Source organism: Ceratotherium simum, chromosome 39, assembly GCF_057802395.1.
Source record: "Ceratotherium simum simum isolate JZ-2026a chromosome 39, ASM5780239v1, whole genome shotgun sequence".
NCBI lineage: Eukaryota > Metazoa > Chordata > Mammalia > Perissodactyla > Rhinocerotidae > Ceratotherium > Ceratotherium simum.
The window spans coordinates 4109059-4134882 of NC_141938.1; the positions used below are offsets into that span (position 1 = coordinate 4109059).

General features: G+C 42.7%; 1 protein-coding gene across 6 annotated transcripts in view; it reads right to left on the minus strand.

The window, feature by feature from the left end:
• Positions 1-25604, minus strand: part of LOC147912109 (uncharacterized) — a 44969-nt gene extending 19365 nt beyond the window's left edge. Inside the window, exons 1-4 of one of the 6 annotated variants that reach the window (XM_087426007.1) lie at positions 25467-25604; positions 25259-25334; positions 19815-19959; positions 17720-17800 (exon numbers count right to left, since the gene is read on the minus strand). In XM_087426007.1, coding sequence (XP_087282133.1) covers positions 17720-17800; positions 19815-19922 — 189 coding nt within the window. In that variant the 5' untranslated portion in view covers positions 19923-19959; positions 25259-25334; positions 25467-25604. Of the gene's footprint in view, positions 1-6006; positions 6179-17719; positions 17801-19814; positions 19960-25258; positions 25335-25466 lie in introns of all 6 variants that reach the window. The other 5 variants (XM_087426009.1, XM_087426008.1, XM_087426011.1 and 2 more) reach the window with 5 other exon arrangements.
• Positions 25605-25824: the final 220 nt, after the last annotated feature.

Here is a 25824-nt window from a genome sequence, read left to right on the forward strand (position 1 = left end):
TTCCCCATTACATTGGAAACCCCAGCACTTGATTCTGTTCCTAGATTCCATATTGCAAACTGCTGGCAGTTTAGTCTGCAATTCTCATTTGTTTGAAATCCTTCGCCAGATTCCATGTTGGGAACTGCCTGTGACAGCTGCAGTTTCCCATCTGTTTGGCATCAGCCCACAGTCCCTATTTGTTTTGGTCCATTGGTTCAATCCATTCCCTAGTTCCAGGTTCTATTTTGGAAATTGACAGTGTGCACTGGGCATTTTTCTTGGCGAATCTGCAGTAACATAGTTTGTTTGCTGCTGTTAAGGTGCACACATTTGTTTCTCTTCTTTTATGTAAATAAAGGCTTTGGCTAATGAGGATCTCAGGGACAAAAAAGCCACAAAAATTGGTAGGCATGGGTAGGGCATTTTAAGGCTGTTAGAGTGCTGGCCACAAAACTCAAAGGCCCCATGTTAGGATAAGTTGGTCATGAAAGTGGTTAGATTGACACGGGGTCACCTGTCAATCTCAAGAAAATTTCTATGCAGTGATGTACACTTTGAAACATCACAAAATCTCCAGCCCAGTGGCACATCCCTTTTGACTATTAGTTTGTCTCTGAGAGGCCCGAAGGCTTAGCTAAAAGAAATAGAATCTATAAAATCTAAAGAGCTAAGTGTACTACCTTCCAGCTCACCTGCTTATTTTATATCTAAGAACTATGGCCCTGGAAGCTATATATATCAACAAAAATGGCAAAATCTTACTAAGATTTTTTGTGTCCTGAGAGCTTGGCTTTATAACCGCCAGGTTGGGGGCCACAAAACAAGGCTGGATAGAAGTGTGAGTTGCACCCCATTTACAGCTAGATAAGGCTGGACAGAAATGTGGGTGATGCTCCATTTGCAGCTAAGGGTCCCGCCAAACTGCTGTCAACTCTCAGGGAAATAGTAATGGTTATCATAAGGAATGTTCCAATCAGATAAGATCATTTAAGAAATGCACCTAAAAACAAAAGCTTCAAAGTTACAAGACTAGATTATTGAAAGTTTCATTGCAAAAATTTAATGAAAAATTAAAGATATAAGATATACCTAAAACAAGACTACATGACAATAAACAAAAGTTCACCAAGTTAATGGCCTGAAAGACACCCCCATATCTACCTTCAAAGGAAGGTCTCCACTAGGCCCTTCCAAATGTTGATGGGATTCTGAGGGATTTTCTAGTAAATTACTACATTATTCCCTTAAACAGCCAATAGAACTTATAATTAAAATTATTGAAAACTTTTGCAAAGTCTGGTAAATAAGAGAACTATGTCATCTACTTTAAACTCCCCTTGAAGCCCACAGATGGAATCCTGGGAGAATTGGCAAAAGCTGGTTTTGGGTAAGATTTCTTACCAGAGCCTGCTCTCCTAGATCACTTTCTGTAGTGCCCAGTGATGAGAGGGAAAAAAAATAACACTGTCCCTTCCTTTTGAAATCCAAACCAATTGGTTTTTGATCCTTTCTCTCCCAAAGATAGCTATTGCCTTCTTGTTTCCCTTGTTTTATGTCCTAAAAACCCGGCTTGGCTTTCTGTTTGCCTGAGACATGAAAGTTGTTGGTTCTTTCTTTTGGCTATCTTTGGGAGTGACTCTAGACTTTGTCAAGATAATATCTTTTGCATCTTCCTTGAGGACACCTCTTGAGTCCAAGAGGTTGTTCAATATTGCCAGAAGTATTCACTGCTTGTCCCTACTTATCCTGGCTGAAACCTGACAAGATATTCCAATGAATTTAATAACTTTATAACCAGATATTTGGCCAAACTGCAAGCTGACATTCAGAGCCTAATAGAAAAAAAATTTTTTTGCCTCCTCCTCTAACCTAAATGTACCTAGATGAAAAGAAAAATATTCCAACAAAGGTGGATGGGTGTGTCAGGCCTTTAGCATCTAGGCTACAACCCAATTCTTTGAGGAATTGTGGGCAACTGTCCTGATCTCACAAATCCTTGCAAAACTATAAATGCAGCTTTACAGGCATTTAAAATTTACTTTACCAATCCCCAAACCTCCCCTATTCATCTCTAAAGGCTTACCAATATTGCTCTTAGGAAATCAAAGTCCTTCTTGGACAAATTTGCATTCCTTCTCTCTGCCTCTGAGATGCAAATGTAAAAGTATGAACTTCAGGGAGGTAATTCTTATCATAAGAAAAATGAAAGGGGAAAGATGATTTGAATCACGGGCAAATAAAAATCTTTTTAGTGTTTCTCCACAGATATTAGTGAAAGGCTTTAGCAATCTGAGCAGGTAGCCTTAACTTATTCCATCTACCAGAAAAACAACTTAGACCCAACTTCTTAATAACTAGTGAGTTTTACAATATCATACCTCTTTCATTGCTAAAATTTTAAAATGAAAACTATAAGATCTCTGTTTGCATTTCTGTTATGTGTTGTAGACAGGTGGTGTTTTTCCACCTGTGGATGGTATTACTAAAATTAATTTGTAAATAGTTCTATTTAATTGACTTAAACAAACAAGCACTTAGTATTCATATAATTCTCAAAATGTAATAGAAACTAACCCAAATCTCTTCAGGTTGACATGATCTTGGAAAATATTCAGTATTAAAGCTAAATTAGTTGATTTAATTAAAATAGACAAGACTTTAGAGTTATCAACACTCAATATAATGCAGACACACAACTCATTCCACCTGGGTTTATTAATCAAATGAATTCATGTTATCTTTTACAAAATTTGTCAGCAAGAAAAATGAGTTTAGGATGATGTCTGACTTTGTCTAATCTCTAAAGAAGTTTTTGTGGGTAATCTAAACACAGTTGTTAAGAACAAGGAAATTGAATAGGTGTAAGTAAGATAAAAATTTCAATGTGTACTTTTTAAATAATCTCCCCAAATTTTTTTGGTAACCTGGGACGTTAAAGTTTTGCCAAGTTAAGTTAAATGATGAATTCAGTTAAATTCATTGAATATCCAGATCATTTCCAAATAAGAAAAAACACTGAAACATTAATTACTGAACATAGGTATAACCACTTTTTGCTTCCTTCTACAGATGAATTAAACATATTTAGATCTATTAGTAAACATGTCTTGTGCCATGCTGAAAAATTTACTATGAGGGATCACATTTTTCTAGATTTTTTTTTTTTTTTTTTTTTTTTAAAGATTTTATTTATTTATTTTTTCCCCCCAAAGCCCCAGTAGATAGTTGCGTGTCATAGCTGCACATCCTTCTAGTTGCTGTATGTGGGACGCGGCCTCAGCATGGCCGGAGAAGCAGCGCGCCGGTGGGAGCCCGGGATCCGAACTCGGGTCACCAGCAGTGGAGCGCGCTCACTTAACCACCAAGCCACGGGGCCGGCCCTTTTCTAGATATTATATGAAGTATTTATGAGTCTCCCAATCTACAGAACGTTAATGTAAAAGCCAGATCATAATTCATTTCTTCTTAGTTTTAACTAGAAATTAAAAATTTCTAAGGATTAAAATTTCTAATATATGGAATTAAAACTGTTAAAAATAATAAGGAAAAGGAATTTTAGGTATGGCCAGTGTTGGCTAAGATCAGAATAAATTTAATTAAATGAATCAGTTTAAATATGAAGTAAGCTGCTGCAACATTAGTATTTGGTTTCCTCCCTGTTAAAAGGGCAATATTTTCTTGGTCTGCTCTTAACAATCAGAAATTATAAAAGGTCTGTTTCTTTTCCGTTTTAAGTAATCTGACTAGAAAGAAAAAAACAAAGATCTTGTGTCTTAACATAATCACCTGTGTTCCATGTTGTCTTCATCAGGTCTTGGATTACTTAAACCCAGCACTCTTGATATTAAGAGAGCTAAAACTGCTGACAATTATGTAAAATTCTGTATTTGCCTTTGAAATCTTTCATTGTTACTTTGGTCAAATAGATAATTAAGTATTGTTTCATAATGATCTGTGATCCTGTTTGGCAAGTATCTAAAACCTTTTGATATTTTTTACAAATTTCCCAAAAATCTAATTCTAAATAAAGTCTTTTTGACTTTGAACTAACTTTGATTTTTTCCAGAGGGCCACTGGAACATCTCAAAGGATTTGCTCCCTCTCCTTATAAAAAGGGAGATGGTTAAACTAATTAGGTGTACTTGATATGTTAAATTACACGGGAAGCATTGTCAAACAAGAAATAATACTAAGCCTTTTCTATATTGTGTAAGTATAGGTATATGTTCTAAGTATTCCAGAAATTGTGTGAAATTCCTGGAAATCTATGTCCTGATATAATGTGTCAGTCAAAATTCCAGTTATCTTAAAATTGCCTGTTACAAATAAGCAATTGTCCATGTTAATTCCATTATAATGAACTCTCATCAGATTTTTAACCAGGGGCATTTTTAAGTCTTTTGTCATTTACAGAGACTTCTTGTTGTTGCTCTGATGCTTTTACAACTGTCCTGCAAAAGTGCTTCATCTTCAAAGAGATTCAAAGAAAGGACTTTTTGACAAGTATAATTTCCTGGTAACTTTCAGATTGTAAAAATGAATTGGTAAGAATAAAGACTGCTCTTAAATCTCCTTGGAAAAAACTATACCAGGTCTTTCTCACTACCCGGATGACAGCCTAACTCCAGGGGCTTGAACTTTGGATATGCCCCCCTCACAGGTGAGGAAGGCTCCACACCTGACATCTGGTCCTGTAGAGATGCTGGAGACCTCCAAATCAAACTGACAAGGAAGAGAAGAAGCTGACATTGATGTAAACTGCTTCCTTCTAAAATGCCAGATCAAGACTTCCTACTTTAGCCAAATATAAAACTCTTCTTTTCTTTCTTTCCTTAGTCTGGCATGGTTCTGGAAAGATAACACCATCATTCATATGTCCCAGGACACTGCTAAGAAGGGTAACCTTTGAAATTTAGTCCAACCTTTTATTTTAGGCCAGGAGAAAATCTAACTGACCCCTAGCTTGAATAAGCATGTGCAACAATCTCTGTGAATGGATTCATGAACAAGGCCACCTTAGTGAGAGTGGTTTGTGTCGTTACGGGATTTATCTTTGTCTGTAGTGGTTATCTTTATCCTTCAGCCTATAAGTCCCTCGATGGCTGGTGCATAAGTGGCCAACGGCTCTTATGTAACTGTGTCCCTAATTTTTAAGAAGTGAACTAAGACTTCTCATAGATTGACTCCCTCAAATTCGCATCAATGATTTGGAAAGGACATAGTAGGTAGCATTCAAGACTCGGGATTGATTCCCTTAGATAGGGCCATACTTCCCTGGTTAGGAGTAAAGGTAAATGAGAATATAATCAGAAAACCTCTCCTTAGCTCTTGAAGATATTGCAAAACCCATTCCTAAGAGAAGAGACACCCAACAAAGATCCTTAGACTCTCTGGTCAAAGTTGTTCTTGGTAACAGGATAGCCCTTGATTATCTCTTAGCTGAGCAAGGAGGTGTCTGTGCTGTGGCCAAACCTCCTGCTTCACCAGAATTAACACTTCTGGGGAAGATGAAACTCAGTTACATAAGATCACTGAGCAAGTCACATGGCTTTTTAAATAAGGTGATTCTGGGCCGGCCCCGTGGCGTAGCGGTTAAGCGTGCGCACTCCACTGCTGGCGGCCCGGGTTCGGATCCCGGGTGTGCACCGATGCACCACTTCTCCGGCCATGCTGAGGCCGCGTCCCACATACAGCAACTAGAAGGATGTGCAGCTATGACATACAACTATCTACTGGGGCTTTGGGGAAAAAATAAATAAATAAATAAAATTATAAATAAGGTGATTCTTTCAATGTGGTCTTTCTAGGATTAATTTGATTTTGACTGGTTTGGGTCTTGAAGACCATCGCTTCAAAGTGCACTCCACATATTGAGAACTATCCTGGCTTATTATAATCATAGCAAACTCCCTGGTGCATTGTATTCTCTCAAAAGCTTTAAATGCATGTTCACAGCCACTAACCACCAAGCATATGATCTCCTGAAGACTGGAACATCAGAAAAGAAATAAAGAGATGACCTACTTAGGGCCGGCCCCGTGGCTTAGCGGTTGAGTGCGCGCGCTCCGCTGCTGGCGGCCCGGGTTTGGATCCTGGGCGCGCACCGACGCGCCGCTTCTCCGGCCATGCTGAGGCCGCGTCCCACATACAGCAACTAGAGGGATGTGCAGCTGTGACATACAACTATCTACTGGGGCTTTGGGGGAAAAAAATAAAGTAAATAAAAATTAAAAAAAAAAAAAAAGAGATGACCTACTTAAAGATTATGAACCTGAAGCTCTCACTTGTAAATGTCAAAGGGGATAAGCAAAAACATGATGACCTTGGGATACCACTCAAAGGAACAATAAAAACAGAGAATTTCAAAGCAGTAGCTGAGAGTGACACTAAGATCATGAAGTGCTCAATAAAACCAATTATATCTTTAAAATTTACTCCACAGAATTTTTGTTATTCAACACTATTAGAAATAAAATATGGTTCATACATATTTTTTGTTTATCCTGAATTGCTTATTGTGAATATCAAGATTCAAAAACTCAGACTGAGGGCCGGCTCCGTGGCTTAGCGGTTAAGTGTGCGCGCTCTGATGCTGGCGGCCCGGGTTCGGATCCCGGGCACGCCCCAAGGCACCACTTCTCCGTCCAACGCGAGGCCGAGTCCCACGTACAGCAACTAGAAGGATGTGAACCTATGACATACAACTATCTACTGGGGCTTTGGGGGGAAAAAAATGAATAAATAAAATCTTTAAAAAAAACAAAACAAACAAACAAAAAAAACTCAGGCTGAGATTTAAAAGTGTGTCTGGAGGCTGCTCCCAGCATCAATTCTAGCATTGGCATCTAGATGTACTTCATTTCTTGTAAGTCTTTTCAGTATTTATGTAAAAATAAGCAATTTAAAGTACAAATTTTTTCTTTCCTTTGAAATGCAAAGGTCACATGATTTACATTGTGAAATGTACTTTGCTTTCTTGTTCATGTAAAATAAATCCTGCACCTATTTTCATATCAATGGTGGTGTGTCACCAGCACATGTGATGGGGAACACTGGAGAGCTGCTGCTGCTGTCCCTCCCCAGGCCATCCCTGATGGAAGACAGGGCCCAATGGTCAGCAGGATGTCAAACTCCAGGTCATCATGCTAGAGGATGCCCTGGCCAACAGCCCACCTCATCTTCATATTTTACACTCTTTTAGCTCATTCCCAATGGTCTAGCTGCCTGGCAACAAGAATAACATGAGCTCCTTACCCAGGGTCAGCTTTTGGCAAGAAAGCATTCTAGGATAATATGGTCATAATATCTCAAATACAAAAGAAGCTCACACATGTCTCTGCACATACTAAAAATCAAACTGCAGAGCCTCACTTCAACACTCAGACTGTTGAATTAGTTAAAATTTCTGAAACCCATACTGACACCTCAGTTGAATTCAGAAGTTGAGAAAAAAACAGGGTAGGGAGGCAGACATTGGCTATCAAGACAGTGAGGGGCCCCTACGCTCCCATGGGAGGATATGAGTGGATTATTTGAATAATTCTTTTCATAGACATGTAATGATACACTATGCTACAGACTAATAAGACTGTAATATTATTCTGTAAAAGTATAACATTAGGGTCGGCCCCGTGGCTTACCAGTTAAGTGCGCACGCTCCGCTATTGGCAGCCCGGGTTCGGATCCCGGGCGTGCACCCACGCACCGCTTCTCCGGCCATGCTGAGGCCGCATACCACATACAGCAACTAGAAGGACGTGCAACTATGACATACAACTATCTACTGGGGCTTTGGGGAAAAAAAGGAAGAGGATTGGCAATAGATGTTAGCTCAGAGCCGGTCTTCCTCAGCAAAAAGAGGAGGATTAGCACAGATGTTAGCTCAGGGCTGATCCTCCTCACAAAAAAAAGTATAACATTATACTATACACTACAAAACTATACGTATATTAACTATAAAACATATTCTACTATATATAATATATAATAATTATGGATAATACTAAACTGTATGCTATCCATGCTATATACAGGTAATATACTAAATATATCATATATATAATTATATACATAATGTATTCTACATTCTCTCTCTATATATATATACACACATATACAAAGATATACACTAAATGCAGCATTAGATAATTTTACAGTATACACTATCTTATAATACAGTACACAAATACCTCTTTTTAACATAGATGAAAAAAGCCTCTACAAAATACTAGTACACTGAATCCAGCAAAATAAAAATGACCTAAACAGCATAGCCAGGTGGGATTTAACCCAGGAAAGAAATGTTGGTTTTATATCTGAAAATGAACTAACATAAGAAACCATTATCAAAAACTACAGGGTCATCTCAATAGATACGAACAAGCATCAGACCGAGTTCAACCCCCTTCACAGGGAAAACACTCAGAAAAATATGATAAACCTCCTCAGTAAACTACCTCAACCTGAAATAAAGCATCAATGAAAACCCACAGCTGCCATCATTCTTTTTTTTTTTTTTTTTTGGTGAGGAAGATCAGCCCTGAGCTAACATCTGTGCTAATCCTCCTCTTTTTGCTGAGGAAGACTGGCTCTGAGCTAACATCTATTGCCAATCCTCCTCGTTTTTTTCCCCAAAGCCCCAGTAGATAGTTGTATGTCATAGTTGCACATCCTGCTAGTTGCTGTATGTGGGACGCGGCCTCAGCGTGGCGGGACAAGCGGCGCGTTGGTCACGCCTGGGATCCGAACCCGGGCCACCAGTAGCAGAGCGCACACACGTAACCACTAAGCCACGGGGCCGGCCCTGACATCATTCTTGATGGTGAATGACTGGAGGCTTTCTCTCTAAGATCAGAGAGAAGACAGAGATGTCTGCTCTCACCAGTTCTACCCAATGTGGTAGGAAAGGTGCTACCAGGGCAATTAGAGAAGAACACAGAAAAAAATAACAGATTTCAAAGGACATACGTGCATAGATCCACAGACAGACACACAAAATCACACAGACTTTGTCATGGCACATATAGGAGGATACACTCAGACAGAGACAAAAACCCACAAACCCTAAGAGTTAATGGCTCAGAATCACACAGATGTTCCCATAGACACAGAGCCCAGGCCCTCTGCACTCCTCACCACTTTTCTTTACTCTTTAGGGCCAATCACGATCACACACATAGTGTAATTTTATTTATATATCTTCTTCTTTCCTAAAATGTCAGCTTTAAAGTGAACACAGATATTTGCTCTGTTTTGTTCACCAAAGCACCTACCAGAAGACCTGTCACACCAATAGTTCTTGTATATCAGGGCCCAGAGAGAGACAGACACACATACACACTCATATGGAAGCTTTACACAAACCTCATCCAATGCCAAGACCCTGACAAAGTGATTTGTTCTCTCTCACATCCCACCTGGTAGAAGGGTGTCTCCTGGCTCCCAAACCAATCCCCAAAGAGGGTGTCTCAGCTCCTCTAGATGGGGAAGGGATTTCACCTTTCCTGACACCATACAGCACAAAAAGTACATCTCTACAAAAAACACAAAATGGGAGAGTGGGTGGCAGAGTCAGGGCCCAAACAGGCTGGCGTCATGATTTCCAGCCCCTCTCCTATAAATGCATCCAGAAACTCACTCATCATGAATTGTCCCTTTGTCACTTTGCTTTTCTATTGTGAGCTCAGTGATGGACAAAGGTGAGTATGTCCCCACTCAGCACCCATGTCCTCTGCTGCAGGCTCCTTGGTAAACATCACCTCTGCTGTGGACTCATAGTCCCACAGACCTCACTCAGTCCCCCCACGGTGGCTCCACCATCTTAACTTAACACTCTCTCCTTAGGATCAGAGCCTAATTTGTACCCTTAAGATTTTAATTTATGGAGGAGACAAAGTGACAACATGGACAGGCCAAAGCAATTGAAAGATTTTCATTACTTACATTTCCCAAGATAAGGGGGCATGCCATGTCAGGCAGGGTCACAGGGGATGCATCAGGTTTGCTCAGGAGCCAGAATCAGGAGTGGGACAAAAATCTAGGCCACAACCTTTATTTGGGGTTCCATAGGAAATGTAAGTCAATGCAGAGTAAGCAGCTTAGGATTCGCTACTTTGAACAATTCCAGCAGCCTTTGGGGCACAGGGATGATCCTTACTCATCTGGTACCTGGTCCAGCATTGGTTTAGGGCAGGGGAAATATCGTCTTGGTGTGTGAGAGGTGGATAAGGAGGTCTGTAGGGACACGGCACTGGACCGGGTGGTGTGCACATGAAAGGCCTGCTCCAGACAAGCTGTCCACCACCAATGTGGAGTTAGGTCCCCCTGGGAAAGGCAGTGTCTCCCTATGTTTCAGAGGCCCCCCAAGATGTCAAAACATCTTAAGAAACAGAAAATAAAACACAAGAATAATATAATCAGAAAGAAGATAAGGATTTGTCTGTTCATGTCACTTCAATTCAACATGGTGAGGGAGGTGCTACCAGGGCAATTAGGCACCAAATGAAATAAAAGCATTCCAGATTTTAAGGACATAGACACATAGCCCCCTAGACAGACATTCAAAACCTCACAGGCTTTCTCACTAGACATACATATGCACACACCCACACACAGACACCCAAAGTCACAAACCTTCAGAGACAATGGCCCAGAGACACCCAGCCAAGGCCCTGAAGAGGGGAGAGTCAGGACCCACAACGACTGCAGTGATCAAGTGTTTCAGCCCCTCACACTGTTATGATCACTTCCAGAATCATTCCTCCATAATGTGCCCCTTCCTCACTTTGCTTTCCCATTGAAGCTCAGTGCAGACAACAAAGATCTGTGCATCCTCACCCAGCTGCCAATTCCTTGTCTGCAGTCTCCCTGGTCTGGCACCCATAACACCCTGAGGTCTCACCTGCATTCAGACCTCATGCAGGTCTGCCTGTGGGCCATCATCACCGAGGCCTTGATCACTGCCCCACCCTGGAACATTTACCGTTGGGGGTGGAGCCCTTCGACCTCAGCCTCCAGGTCTCCAACCACAGAGACGTCACCTTGGGAACCAAGGAAAGCACTGAAGTTGTTGCAAGGGCATGTTGGGACATGGCTTGGCTCATTTCTGCCTCTGCCCTTCAAAAGCAGTATGTGTGGTCTCTGACAAAAGAGGGGGCCCCAACTCCTGCACCTGTGCACTCAGGAAAGGTGGAAACTCCTGTCACTTCTGCCACTTCTTTTGGCACGGTGCCTGTTGCATTCTGGGAGCCATGTGAAGGGAGGGGCCCCGTGACCGTGGAGGATATGACTTGAGATCACCATTTCCCACAGGCCTCAGGACTGGAACTCTGCAGGATGAGTCCAGTTCCAGAAAAAGTAAGCACTGGCCTTGGTGGGTGGGATCCAAACTCACTCTGGAGGTGGGTTCTGAGGTGAGTGAGCCAGGAATGGTCAGCACATGAGCCACTGAAACCACAGGGTGGAATGTGCCAGAGATCTCAGGGAGAGGGATTTAGGTACAGCCACAAACCTGAGGGACTCCCAGAGCTAGGATAAGGCAGGGCTTCTTTTGGACATTGGTGGTGGTCTTGAGACTATTGTGAAACTGTGCTTATTCCTGCAGATGTGATGTTTATGTGGCAGTGAGGAGTGTCCAGGGGCCTGTGCCTCATGACATGGGTTCTGGGTTCTGCCATTGCCTCACCTCACAGTCACCTGGGGTTGCAAATGTGAAAATACAGAAAATCTCATTTAAAATGGAGTCAGGAAGCCCTGAAGCGGGAGCTCTTATGCACTACTACTTGCCATACCTTGCAGACCCCAAAAAGGAAGTGTACCTCCCATTCCCCAACAAGAAGAAGCTTACTTTACCTACCCCAGCAGGAGGAAGGAAGAATTTCTCCTTGCCCAGCAACAGCCCAGCCAATGAGAAACCACCACATTCAGCCACTGTCACCCCCCTATCTCTCATGCTCCTTCAATCAACTTCTGTTCCAAACAGCAAATCCTAGCATCCTCCTGTCCTCTATAAGAACAAACCCATCTGTTCTGTTCTCCCTACCTGCCTATGGTTCACCGCAGTTTCCATGTCCTGAATTGTACTTCCTCTGCTATTCCTGAATAAACCCATTTTACCGGTAAAATAACTGGCTCTTCTGATTTTAAGGCCAACACAACAGAAAATTTCCAGAGTGGGACAGGTGTTGTATTTAAACATGTTTCCCAGCAAGGAGGCACCGTGTACCCTTGAGATGGGAAACTTAAGAGCTGGAAATGGCCTCAAGACCTGCTCTGGGAAGGCATGATGTTGGTGCCCAAGGATTAGATGAGGATGTACCCAGGCGGATTCCACTTGTGGAGATGTGTTAGATGCACCTTTATGTTTCAGACCACCGCATTCCCAGGATGTGACTCGAGAAAGCTGATGTCAACTCAAAGAAGGATGCCAGGAGCTTTATCACTTTCTCACCAGTTACGTGAATGACATGAGGGCAGGTGTAGCCCTAGAGGGAGTTTTCTAACTTCAGACTGGGTACCAGGAAAAGTCCATAGTGGCCTATGTCCGTCTTCCTCAGTCCTTCCACCTTTTTCTAAGAGGGAACCCAAGGTGGTGGAAGCAAGTGTGGCACACAAAGCATTCAAAGTTCAGGAGAGTTTCACATTCTCCTAGCATGTGAAAATATTTTTGTTGTTTTCTATCTGTACACTATTTTAAGAGAAGTTGTGAGTTTTCATGAATGTGTAGTTATACCACCATCAGGAGAACACTCCATCACCCAAAGGAATAGTCTCATGGTGCCATTTGTACTGAACCCTCCCACCCTTAAGAACCGATGTGTTTTAGGTTCCTATACCTTGCCTTTTCTAGAATGTCATATAAGTGGAATACCATGTTGCCTTATGAGTCCTGTTTGGAAATTTTGTTGCCACATTTGTAAAAGTGTACAATTATACAATGTTGCAGTGTTTTTGTGAATTTAAAATTTTTGACATTCCCCAGGAGTGAGGCACACATTATGCCTTCAAAACTAAGAGATTCCACTGTTACGAGCTATGTGAATTTGGGTAAGACCCTGTGATTAGCTTTCTTCATTTGCATCAGAGGAGGAAGGATGGGGGCAATGGATAAAATGATACACTAATTTCCACACTGCTAAGAAAACATAAATTAGCACTAAAAAAAAGGGAACAAGTTTGGATTTCCATTATTGTTTAATGAAACAAAAGCTGTCAAGTTTTACCCTGTCTTCCATAACATCTCCTAGAAATGTAAACATATGGAAATAATCCCTGAAAACAGCAAAAATGGGCTTTGGAGGCCTTCGCATCATTGAAACAAAAACCTCCTAGGTACTCCTCTTATAAAAAGGCATAGAAAATTTCCCAGTTTGAGGATGTCAAATTTACCTCCTTTGCCACCACACAGGATATTACTCAAAATGATACTGTGACTCTGTCTACAGGTCACCTTAATTCTTCCTTGGATTATTACTCCCTAAACATTCATAGCTCTTTTTAGTGTTTGAACCAGGAAATCACACTGAACTTGCACAGACATCACTCTACTCCTAGGAAAACCCATGATGGGCTACAACTGTGCAGATGACCAGAACCCTTCCTTAGACTGGGAGAAACTTGAAGATTTCATGGGGTACAAATTGTGTCACTCAATCTGAATAGCAGCAAAGTGATATGCTGAATCAAAAGGCAACTTTAAATCTTTTCAACTGATGTTAAACAGAAACATAAATACCATAAATACCCATGGCCCAAACCATGGAAGTCTCCACTTTCAGATACACACGTATCTGGATCAGGATGAAATAGCACACACAGTGAAAGGTTTAACTATAGCTAAAATGGAGATGAAATATTTCTATGCCTTTATCTTTATGGGGAACCATTTCTGTTAATCCCAAGAATGCAAGACTTTAGGTATTGCTGTACATTGTTTACATCCACACCCGAACAGTTCCCCCAACAGTGCTGAAGATATATTAGATGGTGGGAAAACAATGATCAATGATGACATCCTCACTCGCTGAGGCCCCTACCTACCATAGAGAAGATATACATCCATCAATGAGTGAATGGATACAGAGTTCTGGTATATATAAATATATAGATGATGGAGTATTATTCAGCCATAAAAAGCAAGGAAGTCTTACCATTTGCGGAAAAATGGATGAAACCTGAAGGCATTATGCTAAGTGAAACAAGTTAGAGAAAGACAAATAATTTGTGATCTCACTTATATTTGGAATCCAAAAAAAACAAAAACAAAAGCAAACTCACATAAAAGACATCAGACTTTTGATTACCAGAGGTGGGGGGGAGGCAACTGAAGGAAGGTCATCAAAAGGTATAAACTTCCAGTTATAAGATAGATAAATAGTAGGGATGTAATATACAACGTGGCAACTATAGCTAACACTGCTGTATGATATATAGGAAAGCTGTTAGAGTAAATCCTACGAGTTCTCATCACAAAGAGATTATTCTTTTCTTCTTTCTTCTCTTTCCATTGTATCTGTATGAGAAGATAAATGTTAGCTGATCTACTGTGGTAAGCATTTCATCATTTGTGTAAATCAAAACATCATGTTGTACACCTTAAAGTTATGGTGTCATGTATCTCAATTTTCTCTCCACAAAACTGCAGAAAAAAAGGAGTCAGAGACTTCTGGTCCTGGTCTGTCATACCAGGAGCTCAGAAGCTGGATTCCAGTCCTCAGAAGAAAAAAGAAAGAAACTTGAAATAACAACTGTTCCATGAGAGAACTGAGGTCACAGGGTAAACCACTGTCTCCACAATGAGAGAGAGAGAGAAAATGTAGCTATTTAAAAATGCATCCAAAATATTGTTCTTAATAAGGCACACCCTAAAAGTAATCTATTTCAAAAGAACATAAGTGACTGGAATTTTTCCAGAGCGTAAAAGACCTGAGGGGAGGGAAAGAGCCAACTTGAGTCTCTTCCAGCCTTTTCTGCTCTCAAACGTGGGGCACATATGAGGATGACAGAATTTTTTTCCCATCCTGACACGAATATTTGGTCTCTGCTCCAATGCCACTTCTCCAACTCTATATCACCAAAGAGTTATCCAAGTTCGATTCAATTCTAACACTATGTGCCAAGAGTTCATGTCAGACTCCACAGGATAAGAGCTCAGCCCCACAAACTTTCCCTTCTTTGTTTTTTTTTTTTTTTTTTTTTAAAGATTTTATTTATTCAGTTTTTCCCCCCAAAGCCCCAGTAGATAGTTGTACGTCATAGGTTCACATCCTTCTAGTTGCTGTACGTGGGACTCGGCCTTGCGTTGGACGGAGAAGTGGTGCCTCGGGGCGCTCCCGGGATCCGAACCCGGGCCGCCAGCATCAGAGCGCGCGCACTTAACCGCTAAGCCACGGGGCCGGCCCACTTTCCCTTCTTTGCATGTCAACCAAATACGGGGTACCCAGGCTACCAATATTTCTACTCAGCTGTCTACAAGTTCATAGATCCCCTCAGCACCTTATTACATTTGGTAATGTACTGAAATGATTCTGAGATCTCAGTAAACTGCTTTAATTACTATTATTGGTTTACAATAAATGATACAACTCAGGAACAGACAAAAGGTAGTGATGCACGGGCAAAGCAGGGCAGTGGTATGGGTGAGGGGAGTGGCGGTGGAGGAGGCTGCAGAGATTCCACATCCTCTCTGGACACTCCACCCTCCCAGCACCTGGATGTGTTCACCAATGCAGAAACTCTCTGAATTCTGTCTTTAAGAGTTCTGATGGAGGTTTCACTACATGAGTGCAATTTATTAAATCATTGCCCATTGGTGATTAACATAGTTTCCAACTCCTCTCCTCTACACAGAGGCTGGGACTGTAAGTTCCATGTCTCTAATCAAGGCTTGGTGTTTCCAGTGATCAAGCCCCATCTTGAAGCCATCTAATAGTTGGTTAAGAATTGCCTCATTGGGGCCGGCCCCATGGCGTAGCAGTTAAGTGCGCGCACTCCGCTGCTGACGGCCGGGGTTCGGATCCCGGGCACGCACCGACGCACCGCTTGTCAAGCCATGCTGTGGCAGCGTCCCATATAAAGTGGAGGAAGACGGGCGCAGATGTTAGCCCAGGGCCAGTCTTCCTCAGCAAAAAGAGGAGGATTAGCATGGATGTTAGCTCAGGGCTGATCTTCCTCACAAAAAAAAAAAAAAATTGCCTCATTAAAACAGAAAACACTATATCACCCTTATTGCTCAAGTAATTCCAAGTGCTTTAAGAGGCTTTTGCTAGGAACTACAGAAAAAGATCCAATATCTTTCTCACTAGATCACAGAAGTTCAAGCCCAGAGACACAGGCTCACTAAAAGATTTGAAACCAAATCACTGGACTGGAGAATGCTTCCCCTCTGCCCACACCCACCTCTACATCAACTGTGCTCTTGTTTAATACTAGTGGACTACACTGAAAGGACTAGATGCTTTCCAGTAACATCAGAAGGAAGGCAAGGATGTCCTCTCTCACTACTCCTAGTCAATCTTGTATCAGAATTCTTAGCCAATGCAATTAGATTTGAAAAGTAAATTAAAGGTACATAAGTTGGGAGGCAGGAAATTAAACTATCCTTGTGGCACAAGATTGTCTATGGAGAAAATTTCAAAGACTCTCCAATAACAAAGAAACTCCTTGAACTAAGAAAAGTGTAGAGGAAGATTGAAAGATAAAATGTTAATATACAAAAGTCAGTTGTTTCCTATAGACCCACACAGATATAGTAAACTCATCTTTGACAAAGGATATAAGGCAATTCAATGGGAAAATGTAGTCTTTTCAACAAATACTGCCAGAAAAATCTGGCCATCCACTGGCCAAAAAGAAGAATCTAGACATAGACTTGATAAATTTCATCAAAATTAATTGAAAATTAATTAAAGATCTTAGTATTAAATGTAAAACCACTACAGTCCTAAAATATAACACAGTGGAAAATCTAGGTGACCTTCATTTGGTCATTAATTCTTAGATACCACACCAAAAGTAAGATCCAAGATAAAAAAAAAATAAGTTAGACTTCATTAAAATGAAAAACCTCTGCTCAGTGAAACACAGTGTTAAGAGAATGAAAACACAAGTCACAGACTGGCAGATAACCTTTTGAAATCACTTATCTGATAAAAGACTGGTAACCAAAAAGTCCAAGGAACTCCTAAAACTCAACAAAAAGAAGATAATCAACCCAGCTAAAAATGGGCAAAAGAGGGGCCAGCCTAGTGGCACAAGCAGTTAAGTGCGCACGCTCCACTGGGGCAGCCCGGGGTTCACGGGTTCGGATCCCAGGCACGCACCAACACACCGCTTGTCAAGCTATGCTGTGGCGGTGTCCCATATAAAGTGGAGGAAGATGGGCATGGATATTAGCACAGGGCTGATCTGCCTCACAAAAAAAAAAAAAAGGGCAAAAGATCTAAACACACACCTCAACAATGATATACAGATGGTAAATAAGCACACGAAAACGTACTCAAAGTCATACATCACTAGGAAATTACAAATAAAAGAATGAGATATTACCAGACACTTATTACAAGGGCTGAAATTAAAAACACTGAGAACATTCAAGGATGACAAAGATGGAGAGTAGTAGGAACACTCATTCAATGCTGGTGGAAACGGAAAATGGTATGCCTACTCTGGAAAAAAGGCAGTTCTTAAAACAAACCCTACTCTTACCATATGATACAGCAATCATGTTCTTTGAACTTACCCAAATGAGTTGAAAACAGATGTTCACAAAAAATCCTTGCACATGAATGCTTATAGGAGCTTTACACATTATTGTGAAGACCTAGGTGTAACCAAGATAATTTCAATAGGTGACTGGATAAACAATCATGGGTACATCCATAGCATGAAATATTCTTCAATGATGAGCAGATGAGGTTATCAAGCCAAAAATGGAGAAATTTTAAAATCATATTGCTAAGTGAAAAAAGTTAATATGACAAGACTATACACTATATGAGTCCAAGCATGTGACATTCTAGAAAAGATCAAAGATAAGACACTGAAAGATCACTGGTTGCCAGGGATTTGGAAGAGGGAGGGATGAATGAACAGATGGAGCACAGATTTTCAGAACACTGCAAGTATTCCATGTGATAAAGAAATGATGGAGACATGTCATTTTACATGAGCCAAAGCCCACAGATTGTATAACACAGAGTCAACACTAACGTAAACTATGAACTTTCACGCATCAAATTGGCTCGCCAAATGTAACAAATGTAGCCCAGTAAATCAAGGCATAAAATATAGGGAGTGGAGGCAGAATATACGTGTGGAGGCAGGTTATGTGGGAAATCTCTGTACTTTCTGGTCAAGTTTTCTGTCAACCTAAAACTGATCCTAAACAAAGGAAAGCCTACTAGGAAAAAAAGTAAAGACAGATACATTAATATTCACTCCTGATGACTGACTGATGACAAAAACAGACCATCTTTCACTCCATTAATTTAAACTTATTTCAATAAACCATTAAGTTGCTCTATGAGACTGCACCCTGAGACTTGGAAAAGAGGAAAAACTTCTATTTTTTGCCTGTTTAGAGCCCAGCACTGTATATTCTGAGACGTGAAATGAGTGCCTTCATCACTATCAGTAGTGTCTGGAACTCCCATGTGGGTAAAGAGTGTCCTGACGAGGCTTTGTGTGCAGGCTTTGTATGCAGAGAGACAAGTGTTACTTTGATTTATATTGCAGGTAACTGTGAGGCAAAAGACTCCCAAAAGTTTTTTTTACCACAAAGGAGCAACCCTCAGGTTGCTCAGGGAATCACCCACAGTCTGTAATGTCTGCAGCTGGAGCCAATTGTTGGTGGGTGCTAAGATGACTGCTGGATGTATGGTCAGTGTGATGACCCTCGGGTCCAATCCTTCATCAGAGATGTCACAATTAAGACATGAAAAGCAACAACACTGCCTGAGCTCCATCAGGGACAAACGTGGTGACAAATGTCATCCCCAAAGTCTATGAACTCCCATTGCTTTTCACTCAGGGAGTTCTAAGGAGCTCCCCAGGGAGCCTGGGATTCTGGGAAAGAGGTGACCTTCTTCAACACCCAGCAGCAGACTGAGGACAGGAAATACCACCTTCTCTTACAGGTATGACATCCCAGAGGGCCCAGGTTTGACTCCAATATGTTACGAGGGGGTCTCAGTAGCCATGCTGAGCTCTTGGCGTGCTGTTCCCAGGTCCCAAGTCAAAATGGACTGCTCGATAGATGGTCCCACACTCAGGGCCATCTACTGGCAGGATCGCCTTGTAAGTAGAGGTCACTGCAGCTCTAATGGCATATATTGTGGGGTCTAGCTCAGATTCTTGCATCAGAAGCCTATGGGCAAGTTAAGGCCATCATGAGTACCTCAGGAGGCATGACAGAAGGTCACTGAGGCCTCTGTAGTGAAGGAGTCTTTGAGAACACTAACAAGAGTGTTTGTTGTATGACAATTTAAAGAGAGTCCAGACTTTGTGGTAGGGGTGCCCATTCAAACTGGCAAATTTGCAAGTAACAGCACAAATGGGCTCAAATAAAATTTGTATACAAGAAATATGTTACCTCTGGAACAACAAAAGAACCTAGCAGATGTTGTGGGTGCTGAGGGAAATAACAGCAGTTTCTTCATGGTCTCAGAGAAGAAATGGGTCTCAGATTACCAAATAATTTCCAGAAATTAAACAAAGTCGTCAAGTTCTCACATTATATGAATGGCAATGTCCATCCACTTTTTGTGAGCTCCTTTTTTCAATGTTTGTATGTCCTGAATGTCCTCAGAGGAGATGTCATTAATGTAACATCATACCTGTGTTCTTGGAGAAACCAGGACGCAGGTCAGATCCTGCTGCAATAACTGTGTGGGAGGGCACAGCTGTTGAAGATCCATGAGGATAACCCAGTAAAGGTGCATCATGTCCCTTCAGAGGGGAAGGCCAAGTGCAGCTGAGAGGCTGTTGACATAGGCATTGAACAGAACAGACAGCCAAATATGTGAGAGCAGGATATTCATCAATTGTTGATGGATGGAGTCCCTAATTTCCATAGGGTTGGAGACTGGGTATAGAGGTCCATGTGGTGCAACCATAGCCTCAAGCTGAGGGAAACCACTCTGAGGTGTCATTCATTCTTTGCAGGTTTATATATAACAGGGACAAATTGGGCTGTTAAAAGAAGGACTGGGAATAATCAACCTTTCAATAACTAGGTTTTCTGTACAAATTTCAATCCTTCAAGCCCTGTGTAATTTACATTGGGCCATATTTACTACTTGATTTGGGGAGTAATATCACTGGAGTTTCAATTTGTCAAGTCAATTTGTAAGTGGCAAAGGCTTCACTTAATTTTAATTCTATTTTTTAAAAATTTTTTTTTATTTAATTTTATTTATTTATTTTTTTTGTGAGGAAGATCGGCCGTGAGCTAACATCTGCCAATCCTCCTCTTTTTGCTGAGAAAGACTGGCCCTGGGCTAACATCCATGCCTATCTTCCTCTACTTTATCTGGGAGGCCACCACAGCATGGCTTGACAAGCGGTGCGTCGGTGCGCCAGTGAGCACCTGGAATCCGAACCGGCGAACCCCAGGCCGCCGCAGCGGAGCGCGCGCACTTAACCACTTGTGCCACCGGGGCCGGCCCCTAATTTTAATTCTTGATCGTTGGATCAGAACTTCTCAACTCACTATGGGATATTTTAGGACAACAGGTGCTATGACCCTGGAGAATTTAGACAAGACCATCGTTCTGATGGCTAAAGATGAAGAATTGTTCTATTCATTCTCTATATCATATTCATTAACACCCTGAAGATCATCAGGGGTACCTTCCTTAAGTTTAGTGAATCTCAGGTATAACTGTACTTTGACACCTAGTATTGATTAACTACTTGAAGGTTTCTGAATTACTGCATTATATCAGATAGCAAAAATAATTCAGAATCTACGTTGTAGAGGCCCAAAAGCCAAGCAGTGTACCTTTTGTTACATAAATTATTTCAGTACATTCTGGATTTCCAATTGGGTCAAATTATGGACCTTTGTTTCAGTAATTTATCTATTGTTTCCTTCCTTCTAATCTTTCATGTTTCATTTGCTTCCTCATGTCATACACTTCAGGGGAGGGGATTCTTCTCTACCCTGGTATTTATAATTTTTTCCCACCCAAGAGCCTCAAAACAGTGCCATCAATGTTAGGAGCCTCCCCATGACATTGTTTGCTTTATAGGGTTTAATCCCTGGGCTTAAGTCAGGTTTGAATTAATACACTGTGCCACAGGGGTGCCTTGGGTGTTGTCCTCTACAACCCTGAAGGTCAGGATCTTCATGGCAGTAGAGGCAGGGGAAGCAGCAGAGGTACTTAAGAGTCTTGGCAAGCCCTCTGCTATTGGGAGTGTGGACTCAGCCCACCACCTACAGTTTGTCTTTCCCTCCCTCTTATCTTTCTTTTTAAATAACTGCTCTTTCTGCAGTGACCATCTGATGAACCCACCTTTTGCAAAGTATATAGTCCCTGTCTACCACCCCCATCCCTGGGGTATGTCAGGCCAACAAAGCCTCTGTCACAGCTTTACTCTAACACACAGATAAATCCTGACAAAGACTCTGACCCAGGACTCATTTAAGGAGGCCCCAATCACATAGTCCTGCTCCCAAAGGCCTACAAATTCTTCAAACTGCCAACTCTGCTCAGCTGAGCCTATAACTGTGGCGTGGTGGGTCAACAATGCAACACCGGGCAGCACAGCTCACAGCCCAGGCTCGCCAGCAAGCAGCAGCCCACAGTGCAGGCCACCACCAGGCAGCAGAGCAGGTGAGCAAGTCAGAGCCGGAGAAGACAGACCCACGGCAGGCGGGGGGGATCATGTCTGCACACGCTGCTCAGGGCACCAACTGTTGTGGTCACTGCAGAGGGGTGGTTCCCTTGCTGAGACTGATGCCTGTTTGGCACAGACACAGATACACACACACACACCACACACACACACACAGAGTAGGAAAAGGCTTAGGACTCACATAACAGAGGTCTTAAGGGGAGGACAGGGCCAGCCTCTCAAGCACCTCTGGAAGGGCTCAGAAAGCAAGGAATGAGGGCCGGCCCTGTGGCTTGGTGGTTAAGTGCGCGCGCTGCAATGCTGGTGGCCCGGGTTCGGATCCCGGGTGCGCATCGAGGCACCACTTCTCCGTCCATCCTGAGGCCGAGTCCCACATACAGCAACTAGAAGGATGTGCAGCTATGACATACAACTATCTACTGGGGCTTTGGGGGGAAAAAATAAAATAAATAAAATCTTTAAAAAAAAAAAAAAAGAAAGCAAGGAATGGAGCCTGGCCTGGGTGTGCACTGGGCTTGGGGGTGGGGCCGGGGCAAGAGTTCTGCACACAGGCAGGGGCTTGTGTGGTGGAATCTCCTGCCTGCTCTAGAGGAGAGAACACCCAGGCTTTCTCATCATCTTGTCCAGGTGGGGGCACAAGCGGAAGAGGGTGGGGGGAAGCTTAAGCTGTGAGCACTCATCCAAAAATGTGGAGTCCAACTGTTCATTACAAGGACAAAATGGGACAAAAAAATATGCATTCTTGATTGATTTATATAAAGAAACACTAACAGGGGCTCAAAAATGATCAAAACTGTGTATCTGGGTGTTACTTGAGTACCAGTGCAGGGGGGGACCAGGATATGCTTGCAGTGAGTCTTCTGAAGTTAGACTTTGCTGTCTTACAGATTTATTTTAAAAAACAGAGAAATTTATATTCTTTAACTCTTATACATCAGAAGCCATTCTTGAATTTAATTCCTTTAAACAGTAACAGCTATAAAAGCATAAGCCATACAAAATGAAATTTTCAAATCTCTTTCTAACTAAAAGGACATGCAGCATCCTGGTTTGTCCTTCTCCTCTATCTCACACTGGGGTATCTTCAGGAATAAGTGGCATATTACAATGCAATCAGGATTTGAGTTTAAATCCTTAACTGTATTGGATTTTCAAAGATATAAAGAGACTTTCAGAAATTTTCCTCACATCAATTAACATAGAATTTAATTGCTTTAGTCTTTTAAATTAATATGTTCTCTAGAGATATGTGCAAAAGAAAACTGATCAAAAAATGAAAAAAATCTGTCATCATATCTCTCAATCAACTATAGTTTCAGGGCCCAAGTGCTAAGGGAAACTAGAGCCAAAGGGCTGCACTATTCAATAGATAAAGGAATGCAAAGGAAAGAAACACAAATACTGGAATTAGCACAGATAAGCAACCTGCTCCCCATGGGACAGAAGGAAAGCCACATTCAGAAGCTTCCATATTCCTGACTCTCCTGGTTGAGACAGAACCCCTGGAGTGGGTCAGTCCCTGGTGAAGGGGGGTGGGGCACCTGAGCAGCCACAGGAATGAACTCTGAACACATCCTCCTCTCCCCAGGGAATAGTGCAAATGCTCCCTCTCTCAGGCTTCCCTTCTCACAATGAGGAAAACACAGCAAGATTCGATTTAAAGTTCTGACACAAATCAACTCCCAAATTAATGAACCCTACTCCAGGACACAGAACTCTGACTGTCAAAGTTGAGTTACACTGTGAACAAGTTACACTCTGAGTGCACTTACACTGTGGATGCAAAACTCCAACATATGTCTAGAAACAGGCCCAAGGAAACCACAGTTACAACCTCAGAAAGGGCATCACCTCCCCACCCCCATGTGCACGTGCAGCCCCAGCTTTCCAGGGCTCTGCAGCTCCTCTCAGTATAGAGGCTCCTTCCATGGGGGGTGTGAGCAGGCAGGAGACCTGCAGGGGGAGGCTCCCCAGGAAGAACAACTGGGCCTTCAAGTCCTTCCCTTTGCAGGCCCAAGGGGGCCTTAGCTTAGATTCACTGTCCTCAGGCCTCTGTCCCCACTGGAGTTTTTTGGACCACCATTGATATCTTACATGGCACAAACACAGTGTTTTAACAATCCAGCTAAAACACTCAAACCAGTCTTTATGTGGAAATGAGGGAAGAAAATCTTATGGCAATTTGCTGAATCAACAAGAAACTCCACAATAATGCATTGCATTTTGGGGAGAAAAGGTATGTTAATATAGTATTATTTCCATGACAAGTAATTTTTTAATAAACTATTAATCATACTTGAACACTTCAGGTCTGCAAGTCTAAGCCCTGGAAATCCATTTGAACCCACCCAAAATGAAAGAATAGACCTCAGAATATTAGTACCCACTACGGGAGAGGAGAAAAAGGGAAAGAAGACTTTAGTACATGCAATGTATAAGTCGAATATTTTTTTTCTGAAATTCACCTCTTTCTTGTCTCTCTGAAAATATTTTATATTGTCTTTCAAGTCGTATTGAATAAATAAATTTTTATTTTTCAACGGAGACTAAAATAAAGTGATTAAATATTTTAAAGGTGACTAACTCAAGTAGGGACAGGGCTGAAACCGCAGATCATCCTGGAAACTTTCTCAAAAGAAACCTCCACCCAAAGGACTTCCCATAGGCTGTCTGTGCCCAGAAAGATCCTGGGGGGAGGGGCACAAGGATTTCATACAACGTAGCTCCAGGTGGTTATAGGCTGCTTTTCACTCAAGTAAAATACACACACACACACAAAATAAATCTTTTAAAAACAGCCATCCATTGACTGTGAGAAAATAATAAACAATTAAAATACTGGAGGTTTCAAATCCACGAAGAACAAACAGTTGATAATAATGCCGTGAATTGGAGGCAGGAACTTGCCATTTGGGAATGAGGGGGAGATTGGAAATTTAGGCCTTTGTTGCCAGCCCTACGAAGACCTAGACTGAGGGGACAGCGTCGTGGACTTGAGACTCTGTTCCCCGAATATATGAAAAATTCAGAAGAAAACGGATGCTTCCAAGGAGAAACGACGGACTGGGGACCCCACAGCCCACAGCTCCTCCCACGCAGGAGCCCCGGAGACCGAGTCACGCTTGTCCCTGATGTCCCCCCCGTGGTCGCCGCACCATCTGGGGACACGCGGGGCTGCGGGCGCAGAGCTGCCCAGAGAGGCTCCGGGGCGAAGTCGCCGCGCGCAGTGACCACAGGACGCCCGGGGTCCCGGCTGCGGGCCCGGCCCCCACGCTGCGGCCGGAGGGGACTGAGGTCCGAGCGGCGCCCCCGCGGACTCGGGTCCGCAGACTCGGAGGCGACCGCGGGGAGGCCGGTCCCGCCACGGCCGGTTCCGACCAGCCCCTCCTCCCCGTCTCGTCACCCGGGGCCGCACACTCACCATTTCTAGTCTCCCGGGTCCTGCTGAGTCCTTCCTATGACTCCCACGGCCAGTGCAGGTCACAGCGTGACAGAGGCTGTGACAGAGCCACCAGCGACCGTTAAAGGCAGGCGGCAGCCGACCCCGAGCACCGCAGGAGAGAGAAGGGAAGTCCCCATTGGGCCAGACACTCCTCCCCCAAATCCTGACTCCGGGCCCAAAATCTCACCATTTCTAGGTTTCCTGGGGTCCCCGGCATCCTTCTTTCGACTTCCGAGGTTGGTACAGGTCACAAGTCGACAGAACCGGCGGCAGAGCCACGTAGAGCCTTTAATGGCGGGCAGACGCGATTCCCAGAGCGGCTGCCGGGAGCAGCAACTTCCGGGTTGCTTGGCAGCTTCGCCCCACCCACCTGCCCCGAAGCCGCCTCTGATTGGACAGTTCGCAAGACTAGCCCCCTTGCGTCTGAGTGACAGCCCCCTCAGTTTAGGTGTCTGACCAGAATGCCAGACAGAGCTCCTTTTCTGCAGGGATGTTTGCATTGAAAGGTAATGTTGCTAGGAGACTCCTGGAACTGTGATCCTTCT